The 19,852-nt window shown below is 45.5% G+C and overlaps 1 protein-coding gene across 2 annotated transcripts in view; it reads right to left on the reverse strand.

Moving 5' to 3' along the window:
- Positions 1-19,852, reverse strand: part of LOC137544540 (granulocyte-macrophage colony-stimulating factor receptor subunit alpha-like) — a 289,974-nt gene that overhangs the window by 167,009 nt on the left and 103,113 nt on the right. For both annotated transcript variants that reach the window (XM_068265636.1, XM_068265635.1), the window contains one exon: positions 18,323-18,443. In XM_068265636.1, the coding sequence (XP_068121737.1) occupies positions 18,323-18,443 (121 nt within the window). The remainder of the gene's footprint in view (positions 1-18,322; positions 18,444-19,852) is intronic.

Raw genomic sequence — 19,852 nt, forward strand, 5'->3', positions numbered from 1 at the left:
ACAGACAGACTGACTGTTAGCAAACAGGATACATTGGTTGCTCAGGGCGACTGCCGGCTGAGCCTGTGACCGAGTAACAAGTAAAACAACAGAGAGACAGACGGAATGCTTTGCCAATCTAGTCGTCGCTGCCCCAGCGACGGCAAACATTCACACTGACATAGACAAGACAAACAGGTAGGAGCGTAACTAATGGCAACCGCTGCTTCAGTTACATCCTCAGGAACAAGGCAAGCAGGATAACTACCAGTCACCAGCATGGTGAAGGCAGTCTCCAACTAGCAGGATAGTGGACTTCACTGACCCCTGCGGGTGCAGCAAACGTCCAGCAGGCAGGGAAATACAAAGCAAGGCAATATACAATATTTTCACACCATGGACCCAGCCAGCAATAACTCAACGCTATGTCGGGCGGGGTCTGGAATGGGAGGTAACCCTTTATGTGGACAACAGCCAATGGATGCAGACATGCAAATTCCCACACAGCTGAATGGTAATCATGCAATCCTGTGCTAGACTGATGGACAGCTGCAAGCTGACTGGGAATAGAGCAAACTCATTACAAATGCATGCCAAATTATGCAACCACATTCATGTAAGAAATCCACGACTGTCTGACTGCAATTCAACTGTAGCCAGCCATAGGTGGATTTATGACAACATCCTGGACTACTCTGAACTGCAGTGTGTTTGCAAATGACAATGAGACTTATTGCAAATGCAATCCAAACTGAGCAAACGAATGCAAGCAGATAAGTCAGAACTGCCCAACCGACAGAGCATGCTACAGGAGAGATCCTGACAGGTACCACCAGTTAGGTGCCACGCTATTAAGTGCTGTTGCTGACTGAGTCCTTAGTCCTCCTCCTCTTGCTGCTGCTGGTGTTGTGTTTTACTACTAAAGTCTGTGTACCCACCACCGGGGTCCACGAATGCTACAACTTTTGGGCACAAGTCTCGTGCTGGGATGCCACCAATGAGGGGCTATGCCTTTCTGTGCTGCTGCTGCTGCTGCTGAGTCCTTAGTCCTCCTGCTGCTGCTGATGTTGTGTTTTACTACTAAAATCTGTGTACCCACCACAGGGTCCAGGGATGCTACAATTTTTGGGCTGATCATAATGCTGTGGTGCCACCAGTGAGGTGCCATACTCTTGTTCAGTGCTGCCGCAGAGAACTGCTTAGTCCTCCTGCTGCCGTCTCTCATGTCGTATTTTATGACAACAGCAATGTGTGTACCCACCACTGGGGTCCATGGATGCTACAATTTTTGAGCTGATTTATCGGACAACTTTGCTGCCATGTCATTGCTATCAGTGCAAGAAAAAGAAAACATTTACAAAAACCTCTCTGGGTGTTTTTGTGGCGTCGCCCACTGATCCTCCTCCAGTGGTACCACCACTGCCAGGTACCATTGGTACTCGCCATCACCTCTGCGATTAATTAAAGTGTATTACCCTGTCTAAAACCAATTATTACTAATTCATAGCCCCATTTAAAGTGTTGATTTAACTTTTAAATCAATTTTCTCAAAAGCTAAAAGTTGTAGCCCTTTATCACCTTTTTAATTCATGCAATTTGGGGGATTGTAGCATGTATGGGGGCTTTAATAATAGCTTAAATGCTATTCCGTGATCACGGCCGTGATTAGCAGTGATTGCCTCATTCACAGAAAAAAATCCAAGTTGAATTCGTGAGTCCGGCTGAAATCCGGAAAATCAATCATGCCGTTTCCGTATTTTCTTTTACTCAAGGCTGAATAGCCGAATCCGTGATTGGGGGATATCCGAACACCACTACCCGCTACAATAGCGCAACTTGCAGCCAATTTTGTAGCCACAATTGAGACTGAGATGGCCATTCCAGAATGTTGTACTTGTTCCCCTGCATGAATGCCTTAGTGGATTTTGAGCAGTGCTTAGGGTTGTTGTCTTGTTGAAAGATCCAGCCCTGGCACAGCTTTAGCTTTGTCACTGATTCCTGGACATTGCACTCCAGAATCTAATGAAACTGAGTGGAATCCATGCGTCCCTCAACTTTAACAAGATCCTCAGTCCCTGCACTGGCCACACAGCCCCAAAGCATGATGGAACCACCACCATATTTTTCTGTAGGTAGCAGGTGTTTTTCTTGGAATGGTGTGTAGAGATGACCCGAATCTCTGATTTTCGGGTTCGTGAACCTCCCGCAAAAGCTCGGTTCGCGCAAAGTTTCGCAAACCGCAATAGACTTAAATGGGGATGCAAACTTTAAAAACTAGAAAAATTTATACTGGCCACAAAAGTGATGGAAAAGATGTTTCAAGTGGTCTAACACCTGGAGGGGGGCATGGTGGAGTGGGATACACGCCAAAAGACCCCGGGAAAAATCCGGATTGGACGCAAAGCAGTGTTTTAAGGGCAGAAATCACATTGAATGCTTAATTGCAGGCCTAAAGTGCTTTAAAACATCTTGTATGTGTATACATCAATCAGGGAGTGTAATTAGAGTACTGCTTCACACTGACACACCAAACTCACTGTGTAACACACCACAAACAGCTGTTTGCGTAGTGACGGCCATGCTGGACTGGTGCACACCATGGCCAGTGTGAAGGCCATGGCGGTTTTCAAGCCCATATGGTCGCCGGGCTGTGGTAGCTCAATAATATAACAACAGTGACTGTCCAGCTGATCAAATTTGGTCTGTCCACAATGAAGCAACGACCTTATTATTTTTGGTGTGCCAACTCCCGAGACACTCATATAGCCGGCAGTCATTGCTTCATTGTGCTACGCAAGCCCCTTCACCACAGCAAGGCAATGATCATGAAGGGGAATGGGCACATGTACATGCCTTTTGTTTTGTTGTTGCAGCTGCAGTGCAGCCAGAAAAATTAAGCAGGCATTTACACGCACCAGTAAAATTAGTATAGCAGCCGCTGCTAGAAGCGGCCTTAAAAATTCAGGAATCCGCCTGGAGTCCTGGACCCTGTTGGTGGTGGCGGAGAAGGCAAGTGGCCTGCAGGCAGAGATGCTGTGTGGGGAGCGACTTAGTCTTGGGGCAGGCAGCCAGTCACACGGCGTGCAGGCTGAGATGCTGTGTGTAGGGACTGGCTTAGTCTTTGGGTGGGCAGTAGAACTACGGGATACATGCCTCATTCATTTTGATAAAGGTGAGGTACTGAAACATTTTTGTGACTTAGGCGACTTCTCTTCTCAGTGACAATGCCTCCAGCTGCACTGAAGGTCCTTTCTGACAGGACACTTGAGGCTGGGCAAGACAGAAGTTGGATGGCAAATTGGGAAAGCTCTGGCCACAGGTCAAGCCTGCGCACCCAGTAGTCCAAGGGTTCATCGCTGCTCACAGTCACAGTGTCTACATCCACACTTAAGGCATTGGTGGAGGGTGGATCCGGAAGCGCTAAGGCGAGGCATTGGACTAAAGAATGTCCGCATGTCCGCCATCACCATAAGATCGCTAGAGCGTCCTGTCCTTGCCTGCGTGGCCATGGGAGAAGGATTACTGGCAGTGGTACCTTTATTGCTTTATGCTGTGACATCACCCTTAAACGCATTGTAAAGCATAGTTTCCAGCTTGTTCTGCATGTGCTGCATCCTTTCTGCCTTCTGGTGAGTTGGTAACATGTCTGACACTTTGTGCCTATACCGAGGGTCTAGTAGCGTGGCCACCCAGTACAGCTCATTCCCCTTGAGCTTTTTTATGCCGGGGTCCCTCAACAGGCTGGACAGCATGAAAGACGACATCTGCACAAAGTTGGATGCAGACGCACAATCCATCTCCTCTTGCTCTTCCTCAGTGACGTCAGGTAAGTCCTCCTCCCCCAGCCACGAACAATACCACGGGAACTGTCAGAATTCTAGCAGTTTTATTTATTCAGGAAAAGCTGTCATATGTGTATGTTTAAGTTTTAAATAATGTTCTATGCACAATTCCACTGTAAACTGTGAACTAGATCCCAGAGAGCTTGCATTATTTAACTTTATAAGTTAGCCATTAAAGGGTATTACTTTTACAAGACTTTGTTTTTTTCTACCTACGTATACTGTAAACTTAGAGTACTTTTTTAAATATTGCTCTGAGACATCTCAGCATATTCCAGGCTGTGAAGCTTATAAGATTATTCTAGTTACAAGAAGCCAAAACATTCTCTGTTTATGTTACAAGAATCTTTCAAATGTCAAGGTTAGATGGCGCAGTATGTGCAAACAGAAAAGCAAGTTTAAAAGTCACATTACTGCAGCAGACATATATATACAGTGGCTTGCAAAAGTTTTCCACATTTTGTCAGATTTCTGCCACAAACATGAATCAATTTTATTGAAATTCCACATGAAAGACCAATACAAAGTGGTGTACACGTGAGAAGTGGAACGAAAATCATACATGATTCCAAACATTTTTTACAAATAAATAACTGCAAAGTGGGGTGTGCATAATTATTCGGCCCCCTTTGATGTGAGTGCAGTCAGTTACCCATAGACATTGCCTGATGAATGATAAGGACTAAATAGAGTGCACCTGTGTGTAATCTAATGTCAGTACAAATACAGCTGCCCTATGAGGGCCTCAGAGGTTGTCTAAGAGAATATTGGGAGCAACAACACCATGAAGTCCAAAGAACACACCAGACAGGTCAGGGATAAAGTTATTGAGAAATTTAAAACAGGCTTAGGCTACAAAAAGATTTCCAAAGCCTTGAACATCCCACGGAGCACTGTTCAAGCGATCATTCAGAAATGGAAGGAGTATGGCACAATGGTACACCTACCAAGACAAGGCCGTCCACCTAAACTCACAGGCTGAACAAGGAGAGCGCTGATCAGAAATGCAGTCACGTGGCCCATGGTGACTCTGGACGAGCTGCAGAAATCTACAGCTCAGGTGGGGGAATCTGTCCATAGGACAACTATTAGTCATGCACTGCACAAAGTTAGCCTTTATAGAAGAGTGGCAAGAAGAAAGCCATTGTTAACAGAAAAGCATAAGAAGTCTCGTTTGCATTTTGCCACAAGCCATGTGGGGGACACAGCAATCATGTGGAAGAAGGTGCTCTGGTAAGATGAGACCAAAATGGAACCTTTTGGCCAAAATGCAAAATGCTATGTGTGGCGGAAAACTAACACTGCACATCACTCTGAACACACCATCCACACTGTCCTATATGGTGGTGGCAGCATCATGCTCTGGGGGTGCTTCTCTTCAGCAGGTACAGGGAAGCTGGTCAGAGTTGATGGGAAGATTGATGGAGCCAAATACAGGGCAAACTTGGAAGAAAACCTCTTGGAGACTGCAAAAGACTTGAGACTGGGGCGGAGGTTCACCTTCCAGCAGGATAATGACCCTAAATATAAAGCCAGGGAAAAAATGGAATGGTTTAAAACAAAACATATCTATGTGTTAGAATGGCCCAATCAAAGTCCAGATCTAAATCCAATCGAGAATCTGTGGCAAGATCTGAAAAACTGCTGTTCACAAACGCTGTCCATCTAATCTGACTGAGCTGGAGCTGTTTTGCAAAGAAGAATGGGCAAGGATTTCAGTCTCTAGATGTGCAAAGCTGGTAAAGACATACCCTAAAAGACTGGCAGCTGTAATTGCAGCAAAAGGTGGTCCTACAAAGTTTTGACTCAAGGGGCCAAATAATTACGCACACCCCACTTTGCAGTTATTTATTTGTAAAAAATGTTTGGAATCATGCATGATTTTCATTCCACTTCTCACGTGTACACCACTTTAGTTATTTTTGTGGGATTGTTTTAGTTCTTTAGGATTGTTGATGTGTTCTTGTTACAAGGCCGTCTCAGCTAGCTGAACACTCATAGCTGATAACATAGGCTATGTTTTGGGAACAGGCCTTATAAAATATAAAACTAAAAGAAGGGGTTTTCTCAATTAGTTAAAGATGATTCAATACTGACATCTGGCGGTTGAAATTATTATATTTATATCTTCTCAAGAAAGGCAAATATATAGAGAATTATTTTATAATATTATATTTTAATATGCAATGATATCTTATGTGATTAATTGTTTTAAGAAGAATTATATAATAAGATTTATATTTAAATAAGTATATTAGAAGCCCTGTTTGTTTCAATAAGCCTTAAATTGCTGAAGGCTCTTTACAGTGTTTCAGTGTCAACCTGACCAATCTTATGTCTGAAAAAAGACAGACACATTAGCACTAACTAATTAGCAGAAGGACACATTATCAGAAATGCGTCATGAATGACATTGTTTACTGTTTGGAAGTTCAATGTCTGGGGCAAAAAAAATAAACCAGCGGATAAGATGGCTGGTGACGTCCATTTTTAATTAACTGCGTCAGAAATGACCTAATCAGAATTTATAAACAATAATATTATGATTTAGGTATTAAAAAATGATAAAGCATTGATGCACGGAGGCTTTAGCCAATCAGAACCTGGGATTCAGGGAAATTCCAGATTAGGTAGCCCTATTGCATTCAATCACTATAAAAGTAGGAGCTGAAAGCTCATAGTTTGCACAAGCCTACCAATCTCCTGAGAAGACACACAAAGCAGAAGCAACCTTCCCACACGTGGTTCTAGATGCTGAAGAGATGACAGAGAAGGGGTAATATGCTTAATGTTCTGGTGATTTACTTTATTAATTTTTCAGCATTATGTTTTGTTAAGAGGTTAGCAAGAAGTTTTTTTTAGAAGTTATTTTTATGCTATTTTACACAGCTACTATATACACAGCTATTGATACAGATGAGACGACTTTTGATCTTATTCTACATAACTGTAATGATCAGTAACAGCTCTAACAGCACAATTGTCAGTACTTTATTCAGAGTGTGATCACACGTGTTTTTGTGCACAGTAACACAGGAGTACTCCTATGTGATAGCCCTTGGCTGTAGGGACTGTAGGGACTATCACTTGGTAGAGTGGTCGTACAGGCAATATCGGTAACAGATCGGTCAGAAAGCAGTACAAAATCGTCAGGCAAAAGCGTAGTGAGAAACAGGCTGGAGTCAGTAACAGATCAGATGAGCGAAGGTACAGAATCAGGGGGCAATATCAGAGTCGAGGTCGGGCCGAGGTCGGCAACAATCAGATATGCAAAGTACAGAATCGAGAGGCAGAGAGCGGAGTCAAAGGTTCAGGCATAGAGTCATATACAAATAATCAATATACAATGATATGGTATTCCTAAGCTAAGTGTGAATCCCCGGGGTTCTGCTTGATCAAACATACACGAATCTGACTAAGGTCTTAGAGCTTAACCGCAAAGTATCAGCAACAGTAGACAATGAGCTACTGGCAGCTCAGGTCTTAAATACAGACAGGTAGCCCCGTAGTTCCGCCAAGCGCACCTCCACCAATCAGGAGCGGTGATCGGTCCTGCACTGTCAGCTGACCGGCAGGTCAGCTGACCCGCCTCCTCAAAGCATAAAGGTCCTGTCTCCTGGCGCGCGCGTGCGCTGCCCTGCTCAAATGTACCCTGCAGAGACCTGTCCTGCCTGACGGAAATGACTGAGAAGACACGGCGAGATCCGCGGTCACTTCAGACGCGGAATCGGTGGCCTCACCGCTCCCTGCTGCGGAGGTAACTACCATACTCCTGACATTACCCCCCCCCCCCCCCCCGCTCGAGGCGTGGTCTCCGGGCACGCCCCCGATGCACTCTGAGGATGTGAAGAATGAAACTGTCTTTTTAATTCTTCTGCATGTAGATGATGATACGGAACCCATGACCTCTCCTCAGGACCATACCCTCTCCAATGAACCAGATACTGCAAAGAATTCCGCACCCTGCGAGAATCCAGAATCTCCTCAACTTCATATTCCGGCTCTCCATCAATAACCACGGGGGGGGGGGGGGTGGGGAGAGGAATCCGCATACACCGCAGGCTTAAGCAGAGATACATGAAAGGATTTTACCCCTTTCATAGTGGCTGGGAGTGCCACCCTGTAAGCTACCTCGTTAATATTTTCAGTAATAGGTTATGGACCAATGTACTTGGGTCCCAATTTGGCGGAAGCTTGTCTCAGGGCGATGTGCCATGTAGAGACCCACACCATATCACCTGGAGCGAAGCTCCAATCCGGTGAACGCTTCCGATCAGCCTGTCTCTTTTGGACATCAAAGGCTTTCTCCAAATTGGCTCTTACCAATGACCAAATTCTCTTACATGAATTCTGCCAGCCCTCTAAAGCAGGAAAATGAGAATTAGTCGCTGGTAACGGGCAAAATTTGGGTGATCTCCCTGTAACTACCTGAAACAGAGAAAAACCAGAGGAGGCATTCCGGAGATTATTATGGGCAAATTCAGCGAAGGAGAGAAACCATTCATGTTGGGAACTGCTCTAATGACTGGTTTATCCTTTCAGACTGGCCGTTGGTCTGAGGGTGGTAACCTAAGGAGAAGGATAGGGTTAGGCCTAGATTCTGGCAGAATGCTCGCCAAAACTTAGACACGAACTGCACTCCCCTATCAGAGACTATATTAACTGGTATCCCATGTAGGCGGAAGATGTGGTAAATGAAAAGATCCGCTAGCTCCTGAGCTGAGGGGAGCCTCCTCAAAGGCACAAAGTGAACCATTTTACTGAAGCGGTCTACGACCACCCAAATCACTGTGTACCCTTCTGAGGCAGGGAGTTCCCCCACAAAGTCCATGGATATGTGGGTCCATGGCTCTGTGGGCACAGGCAAAGATTGCAGTGTTCCTGCATGTGCCTGTCTCGAGGCCTTGCTGCGAGCACAGACCGTGCAGGAATTCACGAACTCCCTACAATCATTTTTCAACGAAGGCCACCACACACTGCAAGACAACAATTCTTCCGTTCTGCCAATACCAGTATGGCCCGCATTCTTGTGACTATGAAACATATGCAAAATCTGGAGACACAAATGCAGAGGGACAAACAAAACCCCATCTGGCCTACCCTCAGGAGCATCAGTCTGATAAGACAGCAGAGTGGCAGTCAAGCCTTCTAAGGGTTCCGTAGCAGCGATCACTACTTTTTCTGGCAAGATATTCACTGGGAGTGAGGGCTGAACTGTCTCAGGTTCGAAACATCGGGATGGTGCATCGGCCTTAACGTTCTTATGACCTGGTTTGTAAGTGATTATGAATCGGAATCGTGAGAAAAAGAGTGCCCACGTAGCCTGTCTTGGGTTGAGCCTCTTTGCTCCTTCGATATATTCCAAATTCTTATGGTCAGTATATACCGTAATCACATGTTCTGCCCCCTCCAGCCAATGTCGCCACTCCTCAAACGCCATGTTTATGGCCAAAAGTTCCCTGCTACCGATGTCATAGCTCTTTTCTGCTGGTGAAAACTTGCGAGAAAAGAACGCACATGGATGCAACCGTCCCTGTGAACCTGAATACTGAGACGGTACAGCCCCCACTCCAACCTCGGAGGCGTTATAATTTAAGTAGGCCTCAGTTATTTGGACTGAGTTTTAGGTAAAAGGCTTGGTCGCAGAGTATACCTTTACATAGAGTTTCTCGTGATGCAGGCAGAAGCATCTCAGTGTCTGCTTGAAGCAGATGATACAAGCAGATACTGAGAAGATGTTCCTAGTCCAAGGTCTTAGGCCTACACTGCCCCCGACAGATACACTACGGGAACAATCAACATAGGCCATATTTTCCAAACAGAACATTCCTGCAACTGGGACAAGGGGCTCATAGAATATTAATCAAGTAGGTGGGTATTATGACACCATGAGGGGTCTGAGCCAATCGTAAGTTTTGGGGTGATGGCTCAGATGAGGTCACATTTAACTCTTTCTGGTCCGTATAAAACCAACAGCCGGTTTACAGAGAGGCACTTTTCTGCTTCCTGTCCCTGCTGGCTATAATAATCTTTATTTAGGTTAGGACATTTTGTATGCTATATCTTGTATGCTGTATATACTTAGTTTAGACGTAACTTAGTATAGAAAGAAGATAACTGATTAACATTCATGAGGAATGTTAGTCAAGAGCTTGTAACGCCAATGGACTTAAAAACGATTGCTTCGCTAAGATGTAACGACATGTAGAGATGAGTATCTGTATATCTGTTGACTGAATAAACTCCATCAAACTTTGAAGAAGCCTAAGAAAGTATATCTCTTATAATGCTTGCTGTGAGGAGAGTCGAGTCATCTCACATTCTGTGAGGTGCACCTCTAAGGTGATTTCTAACAGGAGGCATCCACTTCTACAATAAAAGGAGGGGTCACATCCACATGGTGTAAAATGGGAGCAGCACAAAATAGTGTCTTAAGTTGTACAAATGCTTTGCAGGCTTCTTCTGACCAATTATAGGTATCCGCCCCCTTTTTGGTCAGGTTGGTGAGAGGAGAAACCACAGAGGAGAAGCCCTTAATACATTTTCTATAATAATTAGCGAACCCTAGAAAATGCTGCAAAGCCTTCAACCCAACGGGTTGTGACCAGTCCAGGATGGCAGTGAAGTTTTTGGGGTCCATAGAGAGACCATTAACAGAGATAATGTATCCCAAAAAAGCAACTTCTGACACCTCAAATAAACACTTTTTGAGTTTTTAATAAAGACAATTCTGTCTAAGTCTCTCCAGAACATATTTAACGTGCTCCCTGTGTTTCTTGAGGCTCTTGGAGAAGATCAGTATGTCGTCTAAATATACGACAACAAAACGACCCAAAACATCTCTAAAGATTTCATTCACAAATTCTTGAAAAACTGCGGGGACGTTACACATCCCTAAGGGCATCACCAAGTATTCGTAATGCCCATCGGGGGTGTTGAAGGCCGTTTTCCATTCGTCCCCTTGCCTAATATGAATCACGTTGTATGCCCCTCTCAGGTCCAGTTTGGAGAATACTTGTGCCCCGGAAACTTGTGCAAACAAATCATCAATCAGTGGCAGGAGGTAGCGGTTAGGAATGGTTATCTTGTTCAAAGCTCTATAGTCCTATATATATACATGGACGAAGTCCACCGTCTTTTTTTTTGCTGGGGACTTGGATGGATGGATGAAACCTTTCTCCAGGTTCTCCTGAATGTATTCTTTCATGGCTACCTGCTCTGGACCTGAGAGGTTTTACAGATGCCCCCGGGGAGGCATGGTACCTGGTCTTAAATCAATGGGACAATCAAACTCCCGATGAGGAGGAAGTGTATTGGCAGCTTTGGGAAAAAAACGTCTGAATAGGTTACATACGGAGGAGGGACACCTTCTACCTGAACCTCAGTGGAACACAGGGTAACTTTCTCTAGACAAGTATCTTGACAGGCGGGAGACAAGTGCCCGGTGTTCCAGTCAATCTGAGGTGAGTGCTGACGTAACCACGGGAGCCCCAGGACAATCATAGAGGTAGACATTTTTAAAACATAAAATGACAATTCCTCCCTATGCAATACCCCAATATGACAGGTGAGAGGAGGAGTTTGCGAGAGAGGTTGCTTATTCTGTAACGGGGAATCATCAATTGCCATAACATAGATCTGTCTCTTAATGGGAGCATGGGGATTTCCCACTTAGAGGCCAGATCAAAATCAATAAAGTTAGCTGCAGAGCCAGAGTCGATGAAGGCCTGAGCAGAAAAAAAACTTGATTCCTCCACGAAATAGAACATGACAACAAAATCTTAGAACTTTTGGGAGGTAAAAAAGGTTTGCCTAGGGTAGTACCTCCAACTACACCTAGGCGGAGAAGTTTTCCGCCTTGTTACTGCAGCTCTGCACAAAATGACCTTTCTCCCCACAATATAAACAGATACCCTCTTTCCTTCTCTTGGTCTTTTCAGCTTCCGACAATTTTGAATGGCCAATCTGCATGGGCTCATCCGAAGTAGTCATGATCAAAGGAATGGAAGAAGCTGTTCTGGGGATAGTTCGAGACCTGTTCTGTTTATGGTAACGTACCCTGCGGTCTATCTTGACTGCCAAAGAAATGGCCTCATCGAGTGTTTTGGGTTTGGGGTGGCTGAGCATGATGTCAGAAACTGACTCAGATAGCCCCAAAAGAAAACAATCGAGTAGGGCATAAAGTTACCATCTGGAAGAAACCGCCCACTTCCTAAACTCTTAAGGCATAATCCTCCACCGTGCCATGCCCCTGATGGAGTCTTTTTAACTTTCTTTCTGCTGTGGCAGCCACATCAGGGTCATCATATATGACCGCCATTGCCTTAAAGAAAGCCTGCACTGACCCTAAGGCCTCATGATCAACAGGGAGATTGTAAGCCCAGGTTTGCGAGTCCCCACTTAAAAGTGTCTTAATGAGCGTTACCCGCTGTAACTCAGAACCTGACAAAATGGGCATCATTTCAAAGTACGACAAACATCGATTTTTGAAATTACGAAAATCTGACTTGTGACCAGAAAATTTCTCAGGGATTGCCATCTTGGGCTCACGGACAGGTGAGGGAGGCAATGATGATACAACTCTCTGAGGTCTATTAACAGTCTCAGACAAGAGATTTATCTGAGCCTGCTGAGATGCCACTGTGGCAGTTACCTGTCCGACAGCTGCAGTTAACGCCTGGACCTGCCCTCCATAGATATTTTTTGGTCTGCTGTTATGTAATGATAAGTTACAGCTCTAACAGCACAATTGTCAGTACTTTATTCAGAGTGTGATCACTCGTGTTTTTGTGCACAGTAACACAGGAGTACTCCTATGTGATAGCCCTTGGCTGTAGGGACTATCACTTGGTAGAGTGGTCGTACAGGCAATATCGGTAACAGATCGGTCAGAAAGCAGTACAAAATAGTCAGGCAAAAGCGTAGTGAGAAACAGGCTGGAGTCGGTAACAGATCAGATGAGCAAAAGTACAGAATCAGGAGGCAATATCAGAGTCGTGGTCGGGCCGAAGTCGGCAACAATCAGATAGGCAGAGTACAGAATCAAGAGGCAGAGAGCGGAGTCAAAGGTTAAGGCACAGAGTCATACACAAATAATCAATATACAATGATATGGTATTCCTAAGCTAAGTGTGAATGCCCGGGGTCCTGCCGGATCAAACACACACGGATCTGACTAAGGTCTTAGAGCTTAACCGCAAAGTATCAGCAACAGCAGACAATGAGCTACTGGCAGCTCAGGTCTTAAATACAGACAGGTAGCCCCGCAGTTCCGCCCATCGCACATCAACCAATCAGGAGCAGTGATCGGTCCTGCACTGTCAGCTGACCGGCAGGTCAGCTGACCCGCCTCCTCAAAGCATAAAGGTCCTGTCTCCTGGCGCGCGCGTGCGCTGCCCTGCTCAAATGTACCCTGGAGAGCCCTGTCCTGCCTGACGGAAATGACTGAGAAGACGCGGCGAGATCCGCGGTCACTTCAGACGCGGAAGCGGCGGCCTCACCGCTCTCTGCTGCGGAGGTAACTACCATACTCCTGACAATAACACAACTGTTATATTCTTTTTTGAATGTACTTAGAAGATTGATGATAGCTTGGCTATAAAGCCTCGGTGAGATGGAAATACTGTTAGAAGGAAACACTACTTAGAACTGTTCATATTTTGTATATATGCTGTATGATAAACAAATACAATTATTTATATAAAATCATATACTGAGTGCTCTGATTTATTTCAAGGTATACTGTCAATCTATAAATACTGTTACAGAGGGTTCAGACGCCGCTATGCCGGATTTATATGATAACAACGCTTTAAGGGCTGGTCCTTTACAGAGTTAGCAATCATGAAAAAGGCAAGAACTGCTCAGGTTTTTGACAGAACGTCAAGCAGCACAAGCCCCCTGCGACGCCTGCTGCTATTGTTCTTCTGCCGCCGCTGCCTCCTCCTCCTCCTCCAAAGAAACACCTTCCTCATCATCCGAGTCTGACTCCTCTTCCCCACATGACTCTTCCTCCTCCTCCCCCCTCTTTGCTGCCACAGGTGTTGAGGAGACATCTGATTCTGATGTAAATTGCTCCCACAACTGTTCCTGCCGTAACTGTTCCTCTTCACGCTCCTCCACAGCTCGATCCACCACTCTACGCATGGCATGCTCCACAAAGTAAGCGCATGTGATCAAGTCGCCGATGGTGCCTTCACTGCGACTCACCAGGTTGGTCACCTCCTCAAATGGCTGCATGAGCCTGCATGCATTTCGCATCAGTGTCCAGTTCGGGGGCCAGAACATCCCCATCTCCCCAGATTGTGTCCTACTGTAATTGTACAGGTACTGGGTGATGGCTTTCTCCTGTTCTAGCAGGCGAGAGGACATGACCAGGGTCGAATTCGAGCGAGTTGGGCTATCACATATCAAGCGTCTCACCGACAAGTTGTTTCTCTGCTGAATGTCCGCAAAGCGTCCCATGGCCTTGTAAGACCGCTTGAAATGCCCACACAACTTCCTGGCCTGCTTTAGGACATCCTCTAAGTCTGTGTACTTTGACACAAATCTTTGAATGACTTGATTCAGCACATGTGCCATGCAGGGTACATGTGTCAGCTTTCCCAAATTCAACGTGGAAATGAGATTGCTGCCGTTGTGACACACCACGTTGCCGATCTCCAGCTGGTGCGAGGTCAGTCAGTCACTGATCCACCTCTTTGTTAAGAGCATCCAGGAGAGCTGGTCCAGTGTGACTCTCCGCTTTGAGGCAAGACATGTCTAATATGGCGTGACACCGTCGTACCTGGCATGCAGCATAGGCCCTGGGGAGATGGGGCTGTGTAGCCGGAGAGGAGATCGCAGCACCAGTAGAGTTGAGTGCCACTCAGCCAAGGAGGAGGACGACAGCGAAGAGGATGTAGCAGGAGGAGACCTGCCTGCAAGCCGTGGAGGTGTCACAAGTTGGTCCGCTGCACAGCCACGTACTCCCTGCTTGCCATCAGTCACCAGGTTGACCCAAATGGGCTGTGTAAGTTATGTATCTGCCCTGACCCTGCTTGGCAGACCAGGCATCCGTGGTCAGGTGGACCCTTGACCCAATGCTGTGTGCCAGAGATTACACCACTTGCCTCTCAACTTCACGGTACAGTTTGGGTATCGCCTTTTTAGAAAAATAATTGTGGCCTGGTATCTTCCACTGCGGTGTCCCAATGGCCACAAATTTACGGAAGGCCTCAGAGTCCACCAGCTTGTATGGTAACAGCTGGTGAGCTAACAGTTCCGCCACACCAGCTGTCAGATGCCGGGCAAGGGGGTGACTGGCAGAAATTGGCTTCTTCTGCTCAAAGGCTTCCTTCACGGACACATGGCCGCTGTGGGCAGAGGAGCAAGAACCGCTCAAGGGCAGAGGCGGAGTGGAGGAAGGTGGCTGTGAAGGTGCAAGGGAGAAAGCAGCTGAAGATGCTGCACTTGAAGGAGGCTCAAGGAGGTGGAGGGTGGCTTTTCTTTAGGTGCTCTTCCCATTGCAGTTTGTGCCTTTTCTCCATGTGCCTTCGTAAGGCACTTGTCCCTATGTGAGTGTTGGCCTTTCCACGGCTCAATTTTTGGAGGCAGAGAGAACAGATGGCGTTGCTCTGATCTGAGGCAGACACATTAAAACATTTCCAAACTGCTGAGCCCCCCTGGGGTGATGGCCCTATGGTGGCATCAGCAGCTGACGTTGAAGGGCATGTTGGCTGGCTGTACAAAGCTGGCGATACATGGCGTCGGACACTGCCACCAGCTGTTTCTGATGACGAGCTCCCCCTGCTTCTTTCAGGAACTCGTCTCCTCCTACTCCTCTCTGACTCCCCCTCTGAACTGTCCCTTTGGTCATCTTGTCTATTAGGAACCCATGTGGGATCCGTATCATCATAATCATCCTGCCCAGCTTCGCTTGCCTCAGACACCTCCAAAACTGCACCAACAGCAGGTACTTCATCATCCTCCTCCTCACACATTACGTCCATAGTGTCGTCACCTAACTCAGACATATGAGGTGGGGTAACTTGCTTAGCGCCTTCATCTGGTTGTAACAATAATAGCCGTGAATCAGTTAATTCCCCACCAATTAACTCCTGCGAAGTGTCAAATGCAACGGATGTGGTGCTTGTAGTAGCGCTGGTGGCTGCGGAAGATGAGGTGTTCTGTGTTAAATAGTCAGCCACGTCCTAACAATCTTGGGAGTTGATGGGACGTGCCTTCTTCTGAGCACTGTACTTTTGTCCAGGGCCGCACAAAATCACATCAACATGACCTCTGCCGGGTGGCCTTCCTCTGGGTCTGCCTCTACCTCTGCCTGTTTTGTCTGTTGTGTCCATATCGGGGGGATGCAGTGAAAGGTATGCTCTGAGTTGACTAATACAATGTGCAGTCACACAGGTGTAGTTAACAGGTAGGCACGGAGTGGTATATCACACTACATGCGCTCACGTAGGTAGGTGGGTGCACTGAACACAACAGGTAGGTATATGCAGTGATGAGGTGGCTACACTGAACACAACAGCTAGGTACATGCAGTGATGGGTATAACAATGTGCACCTGTCACACACAGACAGGTAGCGGACAGGCACAGTGACACTGCATGCGCTCAACTCACGTAGGTAGATGGGTGCACTGTGAACAACAGGTAGGAAGGTATATGCAGTAATGGGTATTACAATGTGCACCTGTCACACACAGACAGGTAGCGGACAGGCACAGTGACACTGCATGCGCTCAATTTAGGTAGGTAGGTGGGTGCACTGTGAACAACAGGTAGGTAGGTATATGCAGCAATGGGTATTACAATGTGCACCTGTCACACACAGACAGGTAGCGGACAGGCACAGTGACACTGCATGCGCTTAGCTCACGTAGGTAGGTGGGTGGGTGCTCTGTGAACAACAGGTAGGTAGGTATATGCAGTAATGGGTATTACAATGTGCACCTGTCACACACACAGATAGTCACTGAATGTGCTGGGCCTGGCAGTGGCACACACACAGAATTAATTATCAAGCCTGTCTATGCAACACAAATGTGGGACACACAGAAAAAAAAAAGATCACAAAAACAAGATTAGCTCTCAAAAGAGCTGTTGTGGGGTCTATTTTAGCAATAAGAATCAGCAAGGAGCAAGCTAAGAAGCCTACAAGAGCCTAACTAATCTTTCCCTATGAGACTCTGCAGCAACAGCAGTAGCTGTTGTGCTGTCCCTTCTCTATTTACTGCAGGCTCACAAGTGAGTAAAATGGCCGGCGATGCCTGCCTTTTATTATTTGGGAGTGGCTTCAGGAGGGAGTGTAGCCTGATTGGCTACAATGTGCCTGCTGACTGTGATGTAGAGGGTCAAAGTTGACTCTAATGGTGCATTATGGGGGCGAACTGAACTTCAGCAAAAGTTTGCGGTTCTCCGCGATTGCGAACTCCCGGAAGTTTACCGGGAATCGTTCGCCGGTGAACCGTTCGGGCCATCTCTAATGGTGTGTTGTTTTTTTCTCCATGCATAACGCCCCTTGTTATGCCCAAATGACTCAATTTTTGTTTCATCAGTCCACAGCACCCTATTTCAAAATGAAGCTGGCTTGTCCAAGCGGCTCTATTTGTGCTGTGGGTGGAGAAAAGGCTTCCTCTGCATCACTCTTGCATACAGCATCTTCTTGTGTAATGTGCAGCAATGGTTAGTGACTCCATTTGCAGTAAGACAATGTTGTAGGTCTTTAATGCTGGTCTGTGGGTTGACTCTGACCGTTCTCAACATTTGTTGCTTCTGTTTATCTGAGATTTCTCTTGGTCTGCCACTTTGAGCCTTAACTTGAACTGAGCCTGTGGTCTTCCAATTCCTCAAAGTGTGGAAACAGACAGCTGAAATCTCTGAGACCGCTTTCTGTATCCTTCCCCTAAACCATGATGGTGAACAATCTGTGTCTTCAGATCATTTGAAAGCTTTTGACTCCCATGTTGCTACTCTTCAGAGAACGTTAAAAGAGGAGGGAATCTTACAATTGACCCCCTTAAATACTCTTTCTCATAATTGGATTCACCTGTGTATGTAGGTCGGGGGTCACTGAGCTGATCAAGCCAATTTGAGTTCCAATAATTAGCTCTAAAGGTTTTGGAAATCAATAAAATGATAACAGTGCCCACATTTATGCTCCTGCCTAATTGTATTTAAACAATTATTGCACACTTTCTGTAAATCCAATAAACTTAATTTCACTTCTCAAATATCACTCTGTATGTCTCATATATAATATTTAACTGACTTTTTTAATCATAACAACCAACGATTTATACAGGAAAATCATGACTATTAAAAAGTTTGTGCAAACTTTTGCATCCCACTGTACTCCCATTATCTTGCACCATTTTAAACATGCAGCTTTTTCAATTGTATGCACTGTTATGCCTATTGCTGCATGTAAACTTTTTATAACTTGGCATATACTGCAAAAGACAAGGGCAAGTGGCAGATCAATTCATTTTTTATGCAACATACCTTCAGGTACTACTTTATATATTCTTGAAATGTTTTTGTCTTCTATGGTAACATTTAATCCATTGTGAATTGGAGTGCACATCTCCTTTGGAATGTACTCTTCATAGAAACATTCAGAAAACTGAAAAACATTAAGGGAGACATTTTACATTCTTAGGGCTGATTCACACTGCAGAAGCTTGTTTTAGCGCTAGTGATTTGAAAAGCTCTTGCTAATGCAATGTTAAGGGGGATTTTTATAAAATCACATCGCTCAGGTTCCAGCATGGCCATCAAATCCTCTCTGGTTTCTGTGGTGGCAAGAACAACATTGTCTGGCAAAATGTTCACAGGTTTTGAAACTGGCACAGTCTCGGGTTCAAAACACCTGGATAGGGTGTCAGCCTTAATATTTTTATTCCTTGGTTTATACGTGATTATGAATTTGAACCGGGAGAAGAATAGGGACCAACGAGCTTGTCTAGGGTTGAGTCTCTTAGCTCCCTCAATGTACTCCAGATTCTTGTGATCTGTGTACACTGTAATAACATGCTCAGCTCCCTCCAGCCAATGCCCCCACTCCTCAAAGGCCAATTTAATGGCCAACAGCTCTCTGTTCCCAATATCATAATTCTTCTCTGCGAGAACTTACGGGAAAAGAATGCGCATGGGTGCAAACGGCCCTGATACCCCAAATGCTGGGACAGTACTGCCCCGACCCCTATCTCGGACGCATCTACCGCCACAATAAAGGGACAGCTGACATCTACATGACGGAGAATAGAAGCGGAGCAAAACAATTTTTTCAACAGTGAAAAAGCAGCATGAGCCTCTTTAGACCAATTGTAGGTGTCAGCCCCTTTCTTGGTGAGGTCAGTAGGTGGGGACACTACTGAGGAAAAGCCCTTAATAAATTTTCTGTAATAATTGGTGAATCCCAGAAATCTCTGAAGTGCCTACAACCCGGTGGGCTGAGACCAATCCAGTACTGCAGAAACCTTTCTGGGGTCCATAGTCAAATCTGAGGTAGAAATGACATACCCCAGAAAGGGCACCTCAGTCACTTCGAAAATACATTTTTCAAGTTAAGCGTATAGCTTGTTTTGCCTGAGTTTCTGTAAAACGAACATAACATGTTCACGATGTTCTGATACACTCTTAGAGAAATTTAGTATGTCATCAAGATACACTAAAACAAAACAGCCCAAGACCTCCCTAAAAACCTCGTTAACAAGTTCTTGAAAGACGGCTGGTGCGTTACACAACCCGAAGGGCATAACAAGGTATTCATAATGCCCATCCGGTGTGTTGAATGCCGTCTTCCATTCATCACTCTTTCGGGTGCAAACAAGATTATATGCCCCTCGTAGGTCCAGTTTAGAAAAGATACTGGCGTTGGTGATTTGTGAAAACAAATCATCGATCACAACCAAAAAAAGAAAAGAGCGTCCATGACACTATGAATCAATATATACAGTCAACTCCATAATGGTACTAATACAAGATAAAGTTTATTAAGGATATCATGACAATAAAAGCAAATAAAAACAA

Source organism: Hyperolius riggenbachi, chromosome 2 (assembly GCF_040937935.1).
Source record: "Hyperolius riggenbachi isolate aHypRig1 chromosome 2, aHypRig1.pri, whole genome shotgun sequence".
Taxonomy (NCBI): Eukaryota; Metazoa; Chordata; class Amphibia; order Anura; family Hyperoliidae; genus Hyperolius; species Hyperolius riggenbachi.